This window comes from Capricornis sumatraensis, chromosome 9, assembly GCF_032405125.1.
Source record: "Capricornis sumatraensis isolate serow.1 chromosome 9, serow.2, whole genome shotgun sequence".
In the NCBI taxonomy this organism is placed as follows: Eukaryota; Metazoa; Chordata; class Mammalia; order Artiodactyla; family Bovidae; genus Capricornis; species Capricornis sumatraensis.
In genome coordinates, this window is record NC_091077.1 from 31206355 (window position 1) to 31224876 (window position 18522).

The window sequence follows — 18522 nt, forward strand, 5'->3', positions numbered from 1 at the left end:
TGACTAATCCTGCTTGCAATCTGCTTTTACTCTGGTGGTCTACTTTATAATGTTTGATACTGGTATGTATGATGTCATAAAGACAGTCTTCAATTTCAGAAATGTAGGGGGACTGTAAGTTACCTTTAAAACCTTCTGTGGAGTATGGGGGTGGGGTGGACAGGAAAAATTATACCTCTGTCTTTGGAAAATCACTTAAATTGTTTCTACATTTCCTTCAAGGCGCTATAACTCTGCATGATTTTTTCCTCGTTTACCTCTGGCCTCTCCTCCTATCTCTCTGCCTCCTCTACTCAATATTAGTCACAGGGCTTTACTTTATGTTCCTTAAAAATGCCAAGCTCATTTCCAAGTCAGAGGGTGTTTTGGTTGTTGTTGTTGTCATCTGGAACACTGTTCCCAAGTTTCTACCTAGTTCATTGTCTTACTTCATTTAGGTGTCTGATTCAGTTACCACCACCTCAGAAGCCTTTCTTAACCACTCTGTCTAGGCAAGTCACCAGCCTCAGACTCATTCTCTAGCATCTTAACTTTTCTTCTTTGATATCACTATCTGATGTTCCCTGGAGAAAGAAATGGCAGCTCACCCCAGTATCTTGCCTGGAGAATTCCATTGTCAGAGGAGCCTGGCGGGCTACAGCCCACAGGATTGCCAAGAATCGGACACAACTGAGCGACCATCACTCATCTGATGTGACGTGTATGTGTGCATGCCTGGTTGTGTCTGACTCTGCAACACCCTGGACTGTACCCACCAGGCTCCTCTGTCCATGGAATTTTCCAGGCAAGAATACAGGAATGGATCCTACTCCGGGGGATCTTGCCGACCCAGGGACTGGACTCTTGTGTCTCCTGCATCGGTAGGCAGATCCTTTACCTTGCACCACCTGGGAAGCCCATCTTATGTTACAGTATGTATTATTTTCTTCTCTGGAATATAAGCTCAACTAAGCAGGAGTTTTCTGTTTTACCTACTACTGTGTTTCTAGTATTGTATCTCTAGGGCCCCAAAGAGGTAAATTTCGCTACAGTTTAAGGGGTTAATATAAAGGATATAGTAGGTAATTACCTGGAGAAGGAAATGGCAACCCGCTCCAGTATTCTTGCCTAGAGAATCCCATGGACAGAGGAGCCCGGTGGGCTGTTGTCCATATGGTCACACAGAGTTGGACATGACTGAAGTGACTTAGCATGCATGCATGCATTGGAGGAGGAAATGGCAACCCACTCCAGTATTCTTGCCTGGAGAATTCCAGGGACAGAGGAGCCTGGATGGGCTGCCATCTGTGGGGTCGCACAGGGTTGGACACAACTGAAGCAATTTAGCAGCAGCAGCAGCATCATGTAGTTACCTAAAGAGCACAACCCCACAATGAGAAAAAATTATGGCCACCAGCTTAGAGTAGGTAGACAAAAAGATGTGGTATTTCAGGGCAAGTTTCTGACTCTTTTTGATTCCTGGCTTATAGCAGGGGCTTAACATTATCTATTCTTGCATAAATCATTAAATGCCTCAAATTAAGAGCTGGAACTAGATAATTTCCAATGTCTTCTCTAGTTCTAAACTTTTACAAGTCTTTAAGATCTTAGAATTGTCATCAATTTAATGAAATAGGATGTATGAGATCCTAGACTAGGGGAATTCCATCAATATCATATTGACAAGAGAGAATGTTTAGGGAAGTAATAAGCTTGTGTCTCTTTTTTTCTTTTCCACTGGAGTCAGGAAGACATAAAAAAGAATCAGAGTGTTTTCAGAGGGAAACTGGGCTAAATGATGGTAGGTGTGCTCTATACTTTCCAAAGTGCCCCTGCCGGCCAACGTGGAGAGAAGTTTAAGAGTTAACAACTGTCACCAGGGCTGCAGGCAGAGTTATAGAGAAGGTCAGACTAGAGATCTGCATTCCAATCCACCTCTTCCTTTCTGAGTCCACTCTTCACCCCATTTATTGTACTCTAGCTATTGAATTTCCTCCTGCTGCCATTTGCCTTCTAAAGCTTCCCCTTTTCTGACTGCTCGATTGCTTTGGACAAAGATTTATCTTTCTTTTTCAACCAGATAGAATTCCAATTCCCTGCTTCTCCTGGTAGCCCAGTTGATTAAAAACTTTTATATTAAATGGTCAACAGGACCTAAAGAAAACCTGAAGTTTGAAAAAATGATCTAATGTCTTCCTGGTTTTCTAGGACCTGAAATTCATGGAATTAGGAATGCCATCTTACATATATGCATCTTACACACACACACACACACACACACACACACACACCATTCCCCTGTTTAAATTACTCTTCAGGCTAGGAGACAGCAAATAAAGGCTTGCCTTGGTATAAATCCTAAGTGACCAATAACGGCCATCTACATACTAAGAGTAGCATATACATGCTCATGTATATCCTGATATTCATGGGCTTGAAGGTACAATCTTTGACATTTTTCTAATCAGACCAAATGAGCAAATAATGGTTTTCAGAGAAAAGGCTCTCGTAACCATTGCAATTTTTACGGTCTCATAGAACAGACTACAGAACAAATGTACTAATCCTAGAAGTCACCTTGACATGCTGCCAGAGTAGAGACCCTCATTCTCACTTTGCCATTACGGAATATCCTCCCTCATCCTGGGTCCCAGGGACAAGTGGTGATGATGAGTAGGACGGATTTTTGCATCTATGTAACCTTTCCTGGTGAGTTTGGAAAGGACTGAGGGGAGAGGGCCTACGAAAAGACTGGAGTTTAATATGTCTCAGAGCCCTGGGATGATAAAAGTGACATCATTTGTCTCTCAAGATCCCTACATTTGAAAAAAGGCAGTTCTTTAAAAAGTGAGACGAGTGCCCAGTGGCAGCCCTGGACATGAGGAAGAACTGAATTTCAGTACAGAGCAGGAAATGGCAACCCACTTCAGTATTCTTGCCTGGGAAATCCCATGAACAGAGGAGCCTGGGGCGGGGGGAGTGGGGGGGTGGGTGGGCTACAGTCCATGGGGTCGCCAAGAGAGTCAGACATGACTGAGCAGCTAAGCAACAACAGAGCCTTGGAGCAGTGACTCAAAATCCAGTGCAGCTGGGGTGTGAGCAGTGAACACAGGACAAAGCACTGTGGCTTTGCCTTGGATTTAAAGTAGATCTAACATCAGAATTTCTAAGGAAAAGGCCCCCCAAATCTGCATTTCTAATGAACACCCCAGGTGACTGTGATGTACAGCCAGATGTAGCTTGGGAGCGGACAAGGGCTGGGGAACGTGTGTGTTGATTCCTAGACTCATAGGGACTATGATCCCTCGGGAAAGGTTCTGCATGAGTTTGCAGCAGGGGCTTACAGTACACACAGGGTCTTGCATAGTGGTGGGGCAGGAGTGGGAGAGTCTTTAGCAAATGATTTTTAAAAATCAGCTTACTGAATGCACTGAAGTATCATTTACATACAGTGAAATGCATAAATTTTATTAAACAGTTTGGTGAATTTTGAAAAAATATATTCATCTGTATAACATCCTAATCAAGCCATAGAACATTTCCAACACATGAAAAATTTCCTACCTGCATTTTCTATGCAGTCAGTCCTCTTACTGTCTGGATCCACACTCCCCAGAACACCGATTCTTTTTTGCATCAATTTAGTTTTGTCTGGTTTTGAAATTTATATAAAGAAATCACACAGTATATAGTCTTTTGTGTCAGGCTCTTTTTGCTCAGGATAATGTTTCTGAGATTACACTATGTTTGTTACATCTATGAGTAGTTTTTTCCTTTCTGAGTAGTATTCCATTGTATGAATGTGGATGGACACATGGGACTTTTCCAGTTTTGTGCTATTATGAATAAAGTTTCCATAAATATTTTCTATGCTTTTTTCCAAGCTTTGTGTGGATACAAGTGTTCATTTCTCTTGAGTAAATACCCAACAACAGATCTGCTGGCTCATGCTGTTGGTACATGCTTAACGTTGTAAGAAATTGTCCATTTTCTGTACCATTTTGCATTCCCACCAGCAGAAACTTGAGAACACTTGGTATTGTCATGCTATGTAATTTTAGCCTTTCCAGTGATTATGTGGTGTCTTCTTGTAATTTGGATTTCCCTGATGACTAATGGTGTTGAGGATTTTTCTCAAGTGTCAGCTATGTATGTATCTTCCTTTGTGAAATACTGGTTCAAATATTTTGCCTTTTTGGGGGTTGTTTGCTTTTCAGTAATATAAATATAAACATGTGCCTGCATGCCAAGTTGCTTAAGTTGTGTCCAACTCTTTGCGACCCTATGGACTATAGCCCACCAAACTCCTCTGTCCATGGGATTCTCCAGGCAAGAAAACTAGAGTGGGTTGCCATGCCTGCCTTGAAGGGTTCTTCCCAACCCAGGGATTGAACCCAGGTCTCTTATGTCTCCTGAATGGGCAATCAAATTCTTTACCACTAGCATTACCTAGAAGCCTCAAATATAAACATAAGAAAATAGAATTATTTATTTGTATGTTACCTGCTTTGCAACAATAATTATCAAGAACATCTTTCCATTAAATAAGTTCTGCAGCATTATTTTGTTTTAATGTGCATAGTTTTACATACTATGGATGCATCATACAACATTTATTTAAACCAAGATTCTATTATTGGATAACTTGGTTGTATCTGATTTTTCAGTTGCAAATTGTTTTGATAACTATTTTCATATAATAATCTTAGTGCAACTAGGTTTTTTTTTTTCTTTGTATAATTTTCTGTAAGTGAAACTATTAGATAAAGGTAAAATAGTGAAACTATTAGGTATCCTCTTTCAAGGCACTTTCCTGTTTTAATAATGACTTTTTCTTGGGCCTAAGCCTATAGATTTTGCATGGTGGCCATGTATAGGCATGTGCTGATTTACCACCCCAAAGCATTGTCACGTGGTCTCTGCACACAGGCATTGAAATTTCCTAGTGTCCGTGACTAATACTTTATCTCCTACTTCCTTCTCCAAGAAATTCTAGACCTCCATCTGGTAACCTATCAGATTTTTATCAGTACTTCCAAAAGGAAACTTCACTTTTCTGAGATTCAGAACAGAGATCTTCTTCTCTATGATTTAATAAACAAGTTTTTCTAGGTTTTTCTAGTTTCTATAGAACTCTGCAAACATATCGTTCATTCATGATGCAATTACATTGGGATCAAATGATTAATGTGGGATGTTCCCAATTTCCATACTTCACTCAGCCAAAGAGAATTATCAACTGACCAGATCAATTTCCTGATTCTTTTCTTCTATTAGAGAGGTCAGGTCAATCTATATCATAAAGTGATGCGGAGGAGAGGGGAAAAGCAGAGAAAAGGAAAACGGTGTATTGAGAGAAGTTATGAGGAATTGTGCATTGAAATGCTCTGCACTGGCAGCAAGTGTGAGGGGGGTGGGGTGGAAGACGAAAGACGGTTTTAATAACTGTTGTTATGGTCTTTGAATTTGGATATGCTTTATGGTTTTTAAGAAACATAAGGGTTCGAGTTATTTTGAAATTACTTTTGGCTGTGGGAATATATTTCTTGACTGCAACCTGGTTCCAAGATCAAACTATGTCTGCTCCAGGTTTATAAAAGTTATATAGGCTTAGGAATAGGTTTTCCTTGTTCATATCCTTTTAAAATTGTGCTGTGATTGTGTTAGTTTGCTGTTCATGAGATGGTAAGTGCTGGACACCTGTTTAAACAGATTTAAGACTGTTCCTTCTGGCCAATAGTTTCATTGTGTGCTCTTTTTTAAAAAAAACCCAAACCAAGACAATTGAGACATAAATTTCTGTTCTCCTTTTCTGTTTATATTTTTTATTCTATGATTTTTCTGAGGTAGGGAGTCCACATTAAAGGTCATAGTGCTTCTGGCTCTAGGGTTTAATTTCTTAAACACATCCCAGGTCAACTGGAGTGCTAGAGTTTATTACTTTTTAAAAACCAAACCCCTGCCAAGTGAAAGGAGAGAAGGGCATGTTTGGATGAAAGTGCTTGATGTTCAGATTCTGCAGTGTGTTGACATTTTATTGCTCAATGCAATTTTTCCTACCCTTCAGGGCATTTTGCTTAATGGTTTCACAAGAAACCAGTATGATGAGGCTTCACAGCAAGCCCCAGGTTTTAGCAACAATGTTCTTATTCCAGTTTATATGAGACACATGTCCAAAACCTTGTATAAATCTGAAGTTTTTCTCATAAATACTCATGCCCAGAAAATATGGTAAGCCATGTTAACAAGCCATATTAAATATCACACACTAACATGGAAATAAACCAGGCACTCCCAATGTAATAACAGATTATCTTAGAGGTTGTGGGGAAGAGAGGTGTACCTAAACTAGATTTTAGATGTACTGCAATAAATTTATTCTGGTCTGTCACCAGTGGTCTGATAGTGCTAGCTATTGGGTATTAATCTTTCATTAAGAATTAGCTGTGTTGGTGTTATGCCTTAAATATCAAATTATTACAAATACATCAACAAGATGATGGATGACCCCAAGAAGTCTGCCCTTCATAGGTATTTATTCATGAGTATCTATTCCAGAGGTTAAGGGAAACATGAGCAATTTATTACCTTTAAAGTGGTTCTCATATTAAACCACATACATACCAATAAAACATGAGTTTATGAGGGGATATATAGTTTTACGGTTAAAAAATGAAGTGCCAGTTCTTACACTTAGCACTTGAAGTAGTATCTAATCCCTCTTTTACTATTATCTGCTTCAGAAGCTGACTCTTCGCCCTCTTTTTATATTTGCACTGGATCAGATCCTTGTCATGGTCAACAGGCTTAGTTCTAAAAGGGCCATCTCTGGGAAGGCAGGCCCACAGAAATGAGTAGGCCTGCAGGAAGAAAGTCCTGGCATTAACGGTTGCCTCAAGCTAAAAGTAGTTATTGACAGGGATTGTGGCATCTTATTCTCTGGAGGTTTATTAAAGAAATACACATTTTCTTCTGTTTGGAATGGTAACCTTGTGCTACTTCTAGCAAGCACTGGGAGGCAAAGGGTCTCTCGGTTCTCTGCCCAGCATACCATACTTTTTTAAAAAATTTATTGGAATATAGGTGCTCTATAATGTTGTGTTTGTTTCTACTGTGCAGCAAAGTGAATCAGTTATAGATATACATATGTGTTAGTCTCTCAGTCACGTCTGACTCTCTGTGACCCCATGGACTATAACACACCAGGCTCCTCTGTCCGTGGGATTCTCTAGGCAAGAATACTGGAGCAGGTTGCCATTCCCTTCTCCAGGGGATCTTCCTAACCCAGGGATCAAATCCAGGTCTCCTGCACTGCAGGTGAATTCTTTACAGTCTGGGCCACCAGGGAAGCCTATTTATATATCTATCCCCTCTTTTTTTCGATTTCCTTCCCATTCAGGTCACCACAGAGCAATAAGCAGAGTTCCCTGTGCTACACAGTAGGTTCTCATTAGTTATTAATTTTTATTGATAGTATCAATAGTGTATATTTGTCAATCCCAATCTCCCAGTTCATCCCATCTCCTCTCATTACCCACCTGGTATCCGTAGGTTTGTTCTCTACATCTGTCTCTATTTCTGCTTTGTAAATAAGATCATCTATACCAGTTTTTTGCAGAGTCCACAAATACACATCAATATATGATATTTGTTTTTCTCTGATTGCACTCTGCTTTTTGATGTGTTTATTACTGAAAAGCAGAAGAAAGGACTCTCTAACCTACAAGAAGAAGATCTAATAGCAGGCAGGGCGCTTCCCAGGTGGCACTAGTGGTAAAGCAGCCACCTGTCAACGCAGGAAACATAAAAGACACAGGGTTGATCCCTAGATTTGGAGGATCCCCTAGAGAAGGAAATGGCAACCCACTCCAGTATCCTTGCCAGAAGAATCCCATGGACAGAGGAACCTGGCAGGCTACAGTCCATAGGGTCTCAAGGAGTCGGACGTGACTGAAGCGACTCACACACACACGCAATAACAGACAGAGTGGGTAGAGTCACTCTTGGCGGATGGTATCCAGCAGGGTAATCCTTCAGGAACTAAAGTCAGCCAAACCTGCAACATTTAGGAGACTGTGGGGTCTAAACGCCTGTTTAGGAAAATGTTAATATGTTCTTGAAACTCCATCTGACAGCCATTCTGCAGTACGCATTGCACAACAGAGGAAATTTTCAGCCCTGGTTTTAAATTTTCTTCTCTCTTGTGGGCTTAGGGATGGACCTCAATGTTATTTTAACTTAGTTTCCGCCAGGCAAGGAGATTTACTTAATTAGGTAGCCAATCAAGAAACCCTGTGACTGAGCACTGGGTAGACTGCAGTCCATGTGCTCCTTATGGTTTGTGGTGTGTCTGGAAAACAAAAGGGGGTGCACGAGAGGGTGCCCAGCCATTTAAAATGTCTAGGAGGAGGCTGAAGGAGGTGCAAATAAAGTAAGAATTTTAAGTGTCCACCATGCCAAGATAAATTTTGGTAAAATGGTTCTAAAATCAGAGGTGTGATTTTGCTTTGTTGTCAGAGTTTATGTCCAAGAAGAACCAACAGCCAAGAATTCACGTGGAATGCTGTTCTTGTACATACAGGAAGAAGGGAGCACTTTCCATTCCCTTCTGATCACTCTGAAGCTTAAGGGTGAATTGCTTCCTCCTGGAGACATCATTACAACCCAGCAATTGCTCGGCATGTGAAATCATGGGATTTGTCTTGCAGATGTGTCTGCAGATCCAGATAAACAGGGAGGGTTTGCAGCCATGAGGTCAGAAATCCATTTAGACAGGCTACAGTGGAATGGTTCCTTTCTCCTTGAAGTCTTCACAGGTTTTAGAGATGGGCTGTGACAATAAATCCTGCATGAAAAGGTGACTGCCCACCGCCCCACCACCAAGAGGCAACCACCATCAATAACATAATGATGAGTAACTTTCAATCTAACTTATAATTTATTCCCTGTATCTGCTACACACTGCCTGTAACAAACTTAGGAAAATTTAAAATAGCTTTATAAGCACATCTCTCTCAACAGAGACAAATTTAAGGGAAATCAAGGCTACAAATAACAAGAGATAAGTTCAGTAATCCGTTGACATGCTCTTTGTGTTAAATTAACTCAAATATGGAAAATGTGAAGGCAAAAACTGAGGTGAGAGAAGGGAAGTGTGGCTTATTCACCTGTGAGCAGCAAAACTTTTGCATAAGAGATAAGAGATGCAAAAAAAGAGGATGGAGCTTAACATAGGATGAAAGCTCTTCTCCACCTTTGTGATAATTTCTTTCTTTGAACTCAGGTGACATGTTTTACCTATGTTACAGGGAGAGTTGCACTCAGTCACATATTGCCTCTCCTGTCCCACCAGCTTAAGGGAACAGAACATGACTTTTTGTGATATAACTCAAGGCAGAGAAGGAAATAGACTCTTTCAGGACAAGTTACAGGAGACATATTGAAACATACCAGCACTAAGTTCATCTTTGCCAAGGGAAGACCCATGCCCCTCCCCACTTCCACCCACAGGATTCTAGGCACCATCCTGCCCCCACTGTCCTACTCTCCCTAGGCAGGGGGAGTAAAGAAAGTTAGAAAGGAAAACCCAAGCTGAATGCTTACGCCAAGAGGAGGCTGAACTTTGAAGAGGGTGAAAGAGTAAAAAGATGTGGCTCTAGGGATGAAGGTCAAGGAGTATGCCAGTTAAGGTCATCTGACAGGCAGCCATCAAAATGGGATTAGATGGGCAAGGAGTCATTGAGGGGCAGGCCTAGGAAGGACCAAGCGGGGAGGAGCAGGAGCAGGCAGGGAGAGCCTTCAGATTGGCACACAGGGCTGACGCCTATGTAGGGAGAGAGACGAGGAGAGCCTCAGACTGCAGAACATTCTGGAGAGAGATCTGGCCAGGTAATGGGAGTCCTGGGACACAGCCTGCCCTGGGAGGAGCTCCCTGGCAGAGAGAGATGCTCTGACGCCTCTGCTGTGCTCAGTCTCCAGCTAAGCAAACAAAGGGAAGTGGGGCCACAGCAGAGGTGAAGGAGCTCTGCACAGCAGGGCATCTTGCATGGAGCCTGGCAGGGCTAACTGCATGGCCACCACCAGGGGGCATCCATGGTGTTGACCCAGGAGTGCCTGCAATGAAGGCTCTGAGCAGCTAGGATTCAGGTCCCAGGCAGGTGAAGAAAGTAGAGCTCCATTTCCGAAGCTCTGCCTACCTGTTTCCGTGTTAGAAAACATGCATTGCTTGACCAAGTTAAGGGCTGACTGAACGTTTGCCAAGATTCTAGTCGGATAAACTACCAGTAAGACCATTTGGCTGTGGACATGCACTGCTGTGTTCAAATATGTGTTTCACATTTTGACACTTGATACACAGCATGGGGACTGGGTAGCCAATCACTGTACCTGTCTGCTTCTACTGAACGGGAACTCACAGGGCACAAGCCTGGCCTCAGCCAAACCAAGAGTGAATTGTCCCTGCTTTCAACGACAGTGGTCGTGGAGCACCACCTCCCCCCAACCCCCAACACACACACATTGTTTCATCTTGCACTTTACATACGTGTGTGTGTTTGTGTGTGTGTGTGTGGTCTCTCTTGTCCTAGATCAACAATGAGCAAGTCGAGGTGACAGTTTCTCTTATTCTTTGAATCAGCATTGCCTTGCACACAGTTGGTGTAAGTTTCAACCACAGTTAGAGAAAATGAATGGACAGGATTAGGGAGACCAGGGGTAGGTAAATTGCGGAAAGAGCAATAGGCACATTTATTTCAGCCTACTTATTTTCAGAAGATTTAGGGTGGGCTTATAGTAGTGATATGGCGCAACTATTAAAAAAGGATAAAGACGTAAGACCAAAGAATGAAGGTAGAGGTGAGAAAAACTACATACAGCTGGCCCTCCACGGCCACGGGTTTCACCAACTGCAGGCCATGTCCTGTGTTACCAGCCACAGTCGAATGAACTGAGAATGCAGAACCCAAGAACAGAGAGAGCCAACTATGGGACGTTAGCATCTGTGGGCTTTGGTATCTATGGCGGGTCCAGTAACCAATCCTAAGTGGACATCTAGGCAAGAGTCTACTAGAAAAAACTAAGCTAAGGACTGCTACTGAGATGGAATGCAAACTTTACTTTTGACCTTTTCCTGGCAGGCAAGACAAAAAGGAAAACACAAGTTATATAAGGTTCTTATTAGCTAATAAAAAGACACATGCCAGTTTTTCTATAGAAGCAGATTTTTTCCTAACACTAACTCTAAGAAGAATTTATTTTATGGCCCCTAACAGAGTCATTGGCTTTTTAAACATATGATGATTTCAATAAGAATTTTATAAAAAAAAATACATAGAAACTTTTTTCTGTATGGTGATTTCTTATATTGGTTTTTGAGAAATGCCATAGTTCAGAGATGACATTCCTTGGGGGCTTAAGATGTAGTTCAGCCATCAGCAGTGAAATAAAGTTGATGGATCACATCTGGGGCCATAGCCTATAGAAGGACCCTAAGAAAGGTACTTGACATAATAATGACCACAGGCTACTACATTAAGTATCAACTTGATATGATTGGTAAACAAAGTTGTATTCAACTAGAGTATAACTTTGGTTGCACTTCTTTGAAATTTGGCTAAATAGTTCTACCATGGCACAATCATTCTGATTTGACATTGGGTCATAGTACGGGCTTCCCTGGTGGTAAAGAATCTACATGCCAATGCAGGAGGTGCTGGTTCGATCCCTGGTCTGGGAAGATATCCTGGAGATGGAAATGGCAACCCATTCCAGTATTCTTGCCTGGGAAATTGCATGGACAGAGGGGCCTAGCAGACACCAGCCCATGGGGTCACAAAAGAGTCGGACACGACTTGGTGACTAAACAACTTTGTCATAATCGTCTAAATTCTATGTACACACAATGATTTAGAATTGATTCCAGTAACTCCCAAACTCATATTAAGAGAAATTGCTCTGGAGGATGTGAAAAGTGTTCTAAAATCCTCTGGTTTACCAATCAATTCAAATACATAATGTATTTAAACATGTTTCCTTTGTACTCTGAGATTCTTCAAAGTTTGAGCAGGCTAATAATATCCTGTCATAGTCCAAGTTCCCTGGTAAGTGGGCTTTGACCTGGAGATTAGTGGGCAGGAAGTCTATTATAAATGGTTCTTGGGATTAACAGGGGAGGGGAGTTGGGGGTACAGAATAAGGCAGGGGAAGAAGCTGGGCCAAGCCCATGGGGAGCTCTGGAGCTAGAATGGCTTTTTGGAGTTGTTTCAAGTTGGGTGAGGGGTTGAGTTTATCTATCCCAACACTGAACAGTCCTTAGATACAGGTGCCCTGGAAAGGGGCACGTCCATGGGCAACGTGCCTCTCTTCAGCTGAGGGCAATCTCCAGAGAGGGCTCACACCTGAGGTCTCTGGCCCAGGAACACTGCCAGCAGCTGGGAAATAAATCCACTGTTTCTGAAGGTGGTGCATTACAACGTGTTATGAGATTTTGTCTGCACAGTTCACCAAACTAGCAAAACCTACTTTAATCCCGAAGCACAGCCAAACATCTAGACCTAGTGGCGGAAAGAATACAATCTGCGAAATGTTCCTTTATCCCAACGAACTGGATGTACACTCCTTATTTCGCAAAATGAGTACATCAGCTAGGTTTCCTTTTTGGCTAGTACTACCAGAAGCCAGGCACCAGTGATTTAGCCAATGAAAAGAACTTATTCTGCTCACCTAGGTAATATGCAGGACAGTCCAGGGCTTACATGGTGGCTGCGTCTCTTCTCTTTCATCCTTGGCATGTGACTTTGTTCTCAGGGCTGTGAGGCGTTGCTCTACCACACAGGGAAAAGTGCTGGGGCAAAGACAAGTGCCAGACAAATGTCTTCCTTCACAAAATTCTCTAAAGCTCCACTTCACCATTTTGGAACTTCTCAGGAGGTGCCAGTGGTGAAGAATCCATATGCCAACGCAGCACACACAACGCAGCGGTTTCCACTGGGTGGGGAAGGTCCCCTGCAGGAGGGAATGGCAACCCACTCCAGTATTCCTGCCCGGGAAATCCCACGGACAGAGGAGCCTGGTGGGCTACAGGCCACTGGGTAGCAAAGGGTCGGACACAACTACGCCCCCACGCATGCACGCTTGATTTCTACTGATATTTCATTGGCTAGAAGAGTCACATGGTCATTCCTAATTTCACAGGCATCAGGGAAAGTAATTTTACTGGAGAACATTTGACGTCTCTTAATTAAGAAAAAGGGAGAAAGGATACTGAGACGGGAATAGCCTTGCCACAAAAAAACAGTTTAACTTCTTCATTCCTTGTTCCTCACTGGCCAAAGGACTCCAGGAACTCATTCCACAGAAAGAACAAAAAAATATATATTTATAAAATACAAGTAAGATGACAACACAACAGATTGTTATGCTTTTCAAATTTAACTCACATTTTGCACATTACATCAAAAGCAACTATGCATCTATTACCATAGATTTATGGTTGTAGTTCCACTGGTAGGGACAGAGTTGTACATGTGATAGGTGTCAGTGTGTGTTGTGTAAACAAAGGAACATATCTGGCACACGATATAGCACTGTACTGTGTAGTGAGCTCATAAAACACATGCATCTTGCTGGCATGTTATAGAGGGGCCCTGCAGGGGTGGTTGGGGACTGGATTTGAGTCTTTGCTTCAGTGTGTTTTATCTTGGTGATTGCCACTGCCAGATGGGTAGCTTTCTGATGATTTCTATAAACAAGGATTTTAGGAAATTAGGGGAAATAACAATTGAAAAGCTAGCCACATTATGATTAAGCATAAAAGGGCAAAGACCCTATCCTTTATGGAAGAGTTATTGTTCTGTCTTCTGTGTGAATCAGAAGCCTTGCTTTCTATAATTATATGATTTATAAATTTCCTACATAGGCAACTATAGTATTGAATATGATATTCAGTTTACAGGCATATTACACCTAAGAGTGCAAGGACCCCAATGATACTTCCCTAGACCTAACAATCTTTTCTCCGTACCTATCCCAGGTGTAGGGGTATGTCATTCTTTCCCTCTCCTTGAGGAAGCATCTTTTTCTGTCAACTTATCTTCTCAAATATTGTCTCAATAGATAGTACAAAGTGTCCATAACAAAATTAAAAATGGAGGCCATGGTAAATGCCAGAAGGAAGATTTTGCATTTCTAGTATGCTTGCAGTCGAGGCCAATACTGACAGTGCCCAGTGACACTTTGGTAGTAAGGCACTGGTTTCAAAACCTGACTGCACTTTTGGAGTCCATGGGGAGATTTTATAAATGCTGATACTTGGTTCTATCCAAGAAGTTGGATTTATTTGTTACAAGGTTCAGTTTGGGCATTGGATTTTGAAAAGCTTCCCCAGGTGATTCTAAAGTGCAGTAAAGTTTGAGAACTACTGTGATAATTGAATGAGAATACTTTTTTCTGTAGGTCCCTCTAAATACACAGTTTGGTAGACGTCTGTCTCCTTGTATGGCCCTCTACAGTTGATACTGACTTCTGGGTCTCTTTTAATTCAAGGAGAGTGCCCAGCACAGGGGTTGATTCTTGGCATGGATCAATCATAGATTGTTGACTACTCAGCATATAGAAGGATGAGTGTTCTACTGATATGCTGTGGTGAAGGGAGAGGTGATTTATTTCTACTTACTGCAGTTTCTTTGCCAGGTTTCTTGCAAGGAAGATCATATATAAAGGGGTTAGAGATCTTGAGAACTGAGGGTAGAGAAGAGAGAAGAAAAGGGTGAGAAGATGACAGTAAAGGGGAAGGAGAGACAGCAAGGGAGGAACTGGAGAGAAGAGGATGAGAAATGGGTAGAATATGATGAATGCGGGAGAGTGAGAATAGAACAGTATTGAAAAATTGCTAGCTAGATTCACTAACCACCATCTATGAGAGGTGGTTCAACTGAGATCAACGACAAAGACTGTTGAGATCAACAGATTTATGGTCTCATTAGGAGACACAAATCAAATGCTTGAAAAGTTAAATAAAGCTATGCAATTGTTAAAGAATACTGTGTGACCAGAAGACAACACATAGATAGATCAACAAATCAGAGTTATGGGCAACGGAGAGCCCAAACTCCATTTTTATGTGGGGAAATCGTATCAATCCTGTTGTAATAAATTCCTTATTCTTACTTTGCTTTATCAAGTTAACATTAAGCTTATAGGAGGCTACTGAAGAAATAACATTTAACCCATCTTTCATCAGCGAGTCTTTCAGGGAAATTATTTAAATATCTACTTTATATTCATTTCCTCCAGCCTGTACCAACCAGGATGTGGTTTATGAATATTCACTTTGAGAAAACAAGCTTCTAAGATTATACTTCTTTAAGATAGACTTTCCAGAGTCTCACCATACTCCCAACGCCATGATATATATCTAGAACTTTCTTATTAGGGTGGTGGGGGTCACAAATTTTTGTGAGAATAAATAATGGGAATTCAGTCCATTCATAGTGGTGAAGGTTTGGTATCTTGTTATCTTTTTCTAACAAACATTCTTATTTTGATGTGTTGAACTTTGGCAATACAAGCCCCTTTAGTGACATAAAAGCAGCCAGACTTTAAAAGACGCTGACAGATGTTGCGATAGTTTTTTTTTTTTTTTTTTTTTACAGTGGAGCTGAGTTCCCTGTTCGGCTGCATGTAATTAGGCATGCAGATAGAGCCTCACTTGTTTTACTAGTCCGATGGGAGGGAGGGAGGGAGGGAGGGAGTGGGGGCTGGGGCCCCAAAGCTGTGCTTACTAAAACGAAACACTCTTTCTTCAACATGTAATTGTGTCTTGATTTCTATAAGGGTATAAAGAGTTTGTGTCTTCAGTTTTAAAATTCTGCACAAAACTAAGTTTGTGGTAAGGAAAACATCATATCTACTAATTTCAAGCACACATAATTCACCCATGTCATAAGGAACTTGGACAGTAAAGATATTGTACATGTGTGATTTAAGACCAGCATTTTTAGTGTCCTAGAAACATCGTTAAACATAGTATGCATTGTCTCACGGTCTGGCTCATCTGAATCCGTTCGACTTACCTATTTTACTTTTTTTAAAAAAATTCTTTGTTCTTCTCTGGTTAGTACTGTGGTATCTAAAATGATAGTTTCAACAAACAATCAGATTGCCAGAATGTTCTAGGTCAGGGTAGCATCTCTTTCTTTCAAACCCCTCACATTTCCTTTGCTGTGTTTAATTGGAAACTCTGTGTCTGGCTCATAAAATCTCTGCAGAATGTCCAGCCCCCTTCAACTTTTCAGTTTAAAAACACAGTCTAAGAACAAAATGGGGGCCTCTGCAAGTGCAGGGGTGGGCAGGCAGAGAGAGCACTCTCTGGATCTCCTTCCTTTGTAGATGCCTTTCAAGGGATAAGTCCTGAAGGTTGGCTCACATATGACTCCAGGATCACCTCCTCTGCACTGAACAGAAAGCACAGGAATCCACTTCTCACGTACGCCTGCCATATATTCTCGGTTAGAATCTTACACACTAGGGCAGAGCAGTGAAATGTGAGGAAGCAAACGAACAGGGCACGTCAGGTCAAGGGGCACAGTCAGAACAGGGCATCTCATTGGAGGAGAAGACAATGTGGGAAACGTAGAACCGCACGCAGCACCAGGCTCTCACAGGACCCGGATGAGGACAGTGCAGACTGGCTGACGTTCACAGACACGCTGCTCTATGAGCTGGAAGGAACCTACCTCCTAGACGGGTATGCCAGTCTCCTTCTTTCCCCAGATTTATTAAGGAGGCAGTGTCCCTTGCCCAAGACTAACGGGGTGTCCAGGACCAGAGCCAGCACCACAGCACCATAGCTTCCTGTGTGCTAGCCCAGTGACCCATGCACTAAGAAGACAGTGCTGTGCAGGACAGATGGACAGTGACATGAGAACAACGAACAAACTTGTACCAAAGCCAAGCCTGCTATTGCTAGTGGTGGTGCCTTGGACATGGAATTTATACTTTCCGAAGTTCAATTTTCTAATCTATAAAACGAAAGTCATAATACCTTCACATAAGCATGGCTGGTACATAAAAGGCACTTAACCATTACCTCCTCCTAAACTTCATTGCATGTCATCAAGCCCAAGTTTGTTGAATGACCCACCTTTCCAAAATTGCCTGTTAATTCAGTACCTTGACCTATTTTGCCCACCAGGACACAGAATGGTCCACAGTTGATGGCAGAAACATTGCTAATAATTGCTAATAGCATACACTGCTCCCTCCTACTGATAAGAATACATACTACTTTCAAACTAAAACTTGACAGGCCTCTTACAGACCATGCCAACGCTTTGAAAATAAAACTCTTGAAGTTGCAACAGAAATACATTTTCACATGATAGGACAAAACCATCTGGAACTTACTCTTACATGGATTCAAAGAGCTGCATCAACAATAGGGCTGTTATGAACTCAGGCTCCACACTGTCTCCTAAAGGGATTAGACAGGCCTCATCATGTGTTAGAGGCAGAAAAAAAGAGACCCAAGAAGGGGCTAAATCCTTAGCTGTCATTAGTATTTTCTCTTGTCAACACTGAGATTTGAAAAGACAGAAGGAATTGACTTACTTTATATACTCGTTTGATCCTTTAGTACTTTAGTGAAAAGTAGAATGTTTTATTTTACCCCTATGGGAAAGCAGCTCAACTGGGCAGTTTGTTCCTGAAATAAAATACCAGCAGTCAAAATATGCTTCAAGCTCCTTAGAAATCAGAACATCACAGACTTATTAGAAAGTAAGTGCCCCAAGCTTGCAGGTGGTTGTTAACATTGTTTTATTTCCTTTATACAAAAAGTAGAAATGACAGAAAACACTCCACAGAAAACAACAGCACTGACCTGGTCTCCCAGAGAAGCTGAGCCCAAATTGCCCATATTATGGGGAAAGGGAGGTTCAACCAGCATCAGCAAACACCCATGCAACTGATGAGGCAAAATGGTGTCAGTGGCTGGTGGATGTCCTGTGGGGAGGTTGAATCAATCTTAAAAAACATAACATTTGCCCAATCATGCTTTCAAACTGCATCTCTTTAAAAACAAGTTATATATACAAATATCACCCCAAAATGTGTCATATACGCTAGTGCTATAAATTTAAGGCATCCTAATCGTCTGGTCTTCTGCTGGTGAGGCATTGTTCTCATGATTCTATTTCCACAGAGGACAGTCCAGAAATGTCCAATGGTGTCCAAAGGGCAGCAATGAGAGATAATAAAAAATTGATTTATAAGAAGAGTTCTTTTGATTCTGGCTCAGCAACATGCTTTATACTGTAGGATTTCTTCATTTTTCTACTGATGTCATCATGCCTAAGTGGAAGACAAACCACAAGGCCAAAATTAGATAAAACTACGGTCAAGTTACAATACAATGCCACTAAACAGCTCACCCAAAATGGAAATTATCCTCACACAAACCACACTGAAGAATACTTCATTCCAGAATGCAAATTATTCTTTTTTTTTTTTTCCATATAAACCACTCTTTAAACAATAAAAGGAATA

General features: G+C 41.6%; 1 protein-coding gene across 1 annotated transcript in view; it reads right to left on the minus strand.

Moving 5' to 3' along the window:
* Nucleotides 1–17893: 17893 nt before the first annotated feature.
* The window catches only part of SNCAIP (synuclein alpha interacting protein), a 163394-nt gene continuing 162765 nt past the window's right edge, over nucleotides 17894–18522 (minus strand). The window contains 1 exon segment of the mRNA XM_068980323.1: nucleotides 17894–18327. Within this exon segment, the coding sequence (XP_068836424.1) occupies nucleotides 18243–18327 (85 nt within the window). The 3' untranslated portion in view covers nucleotides 17894–18242.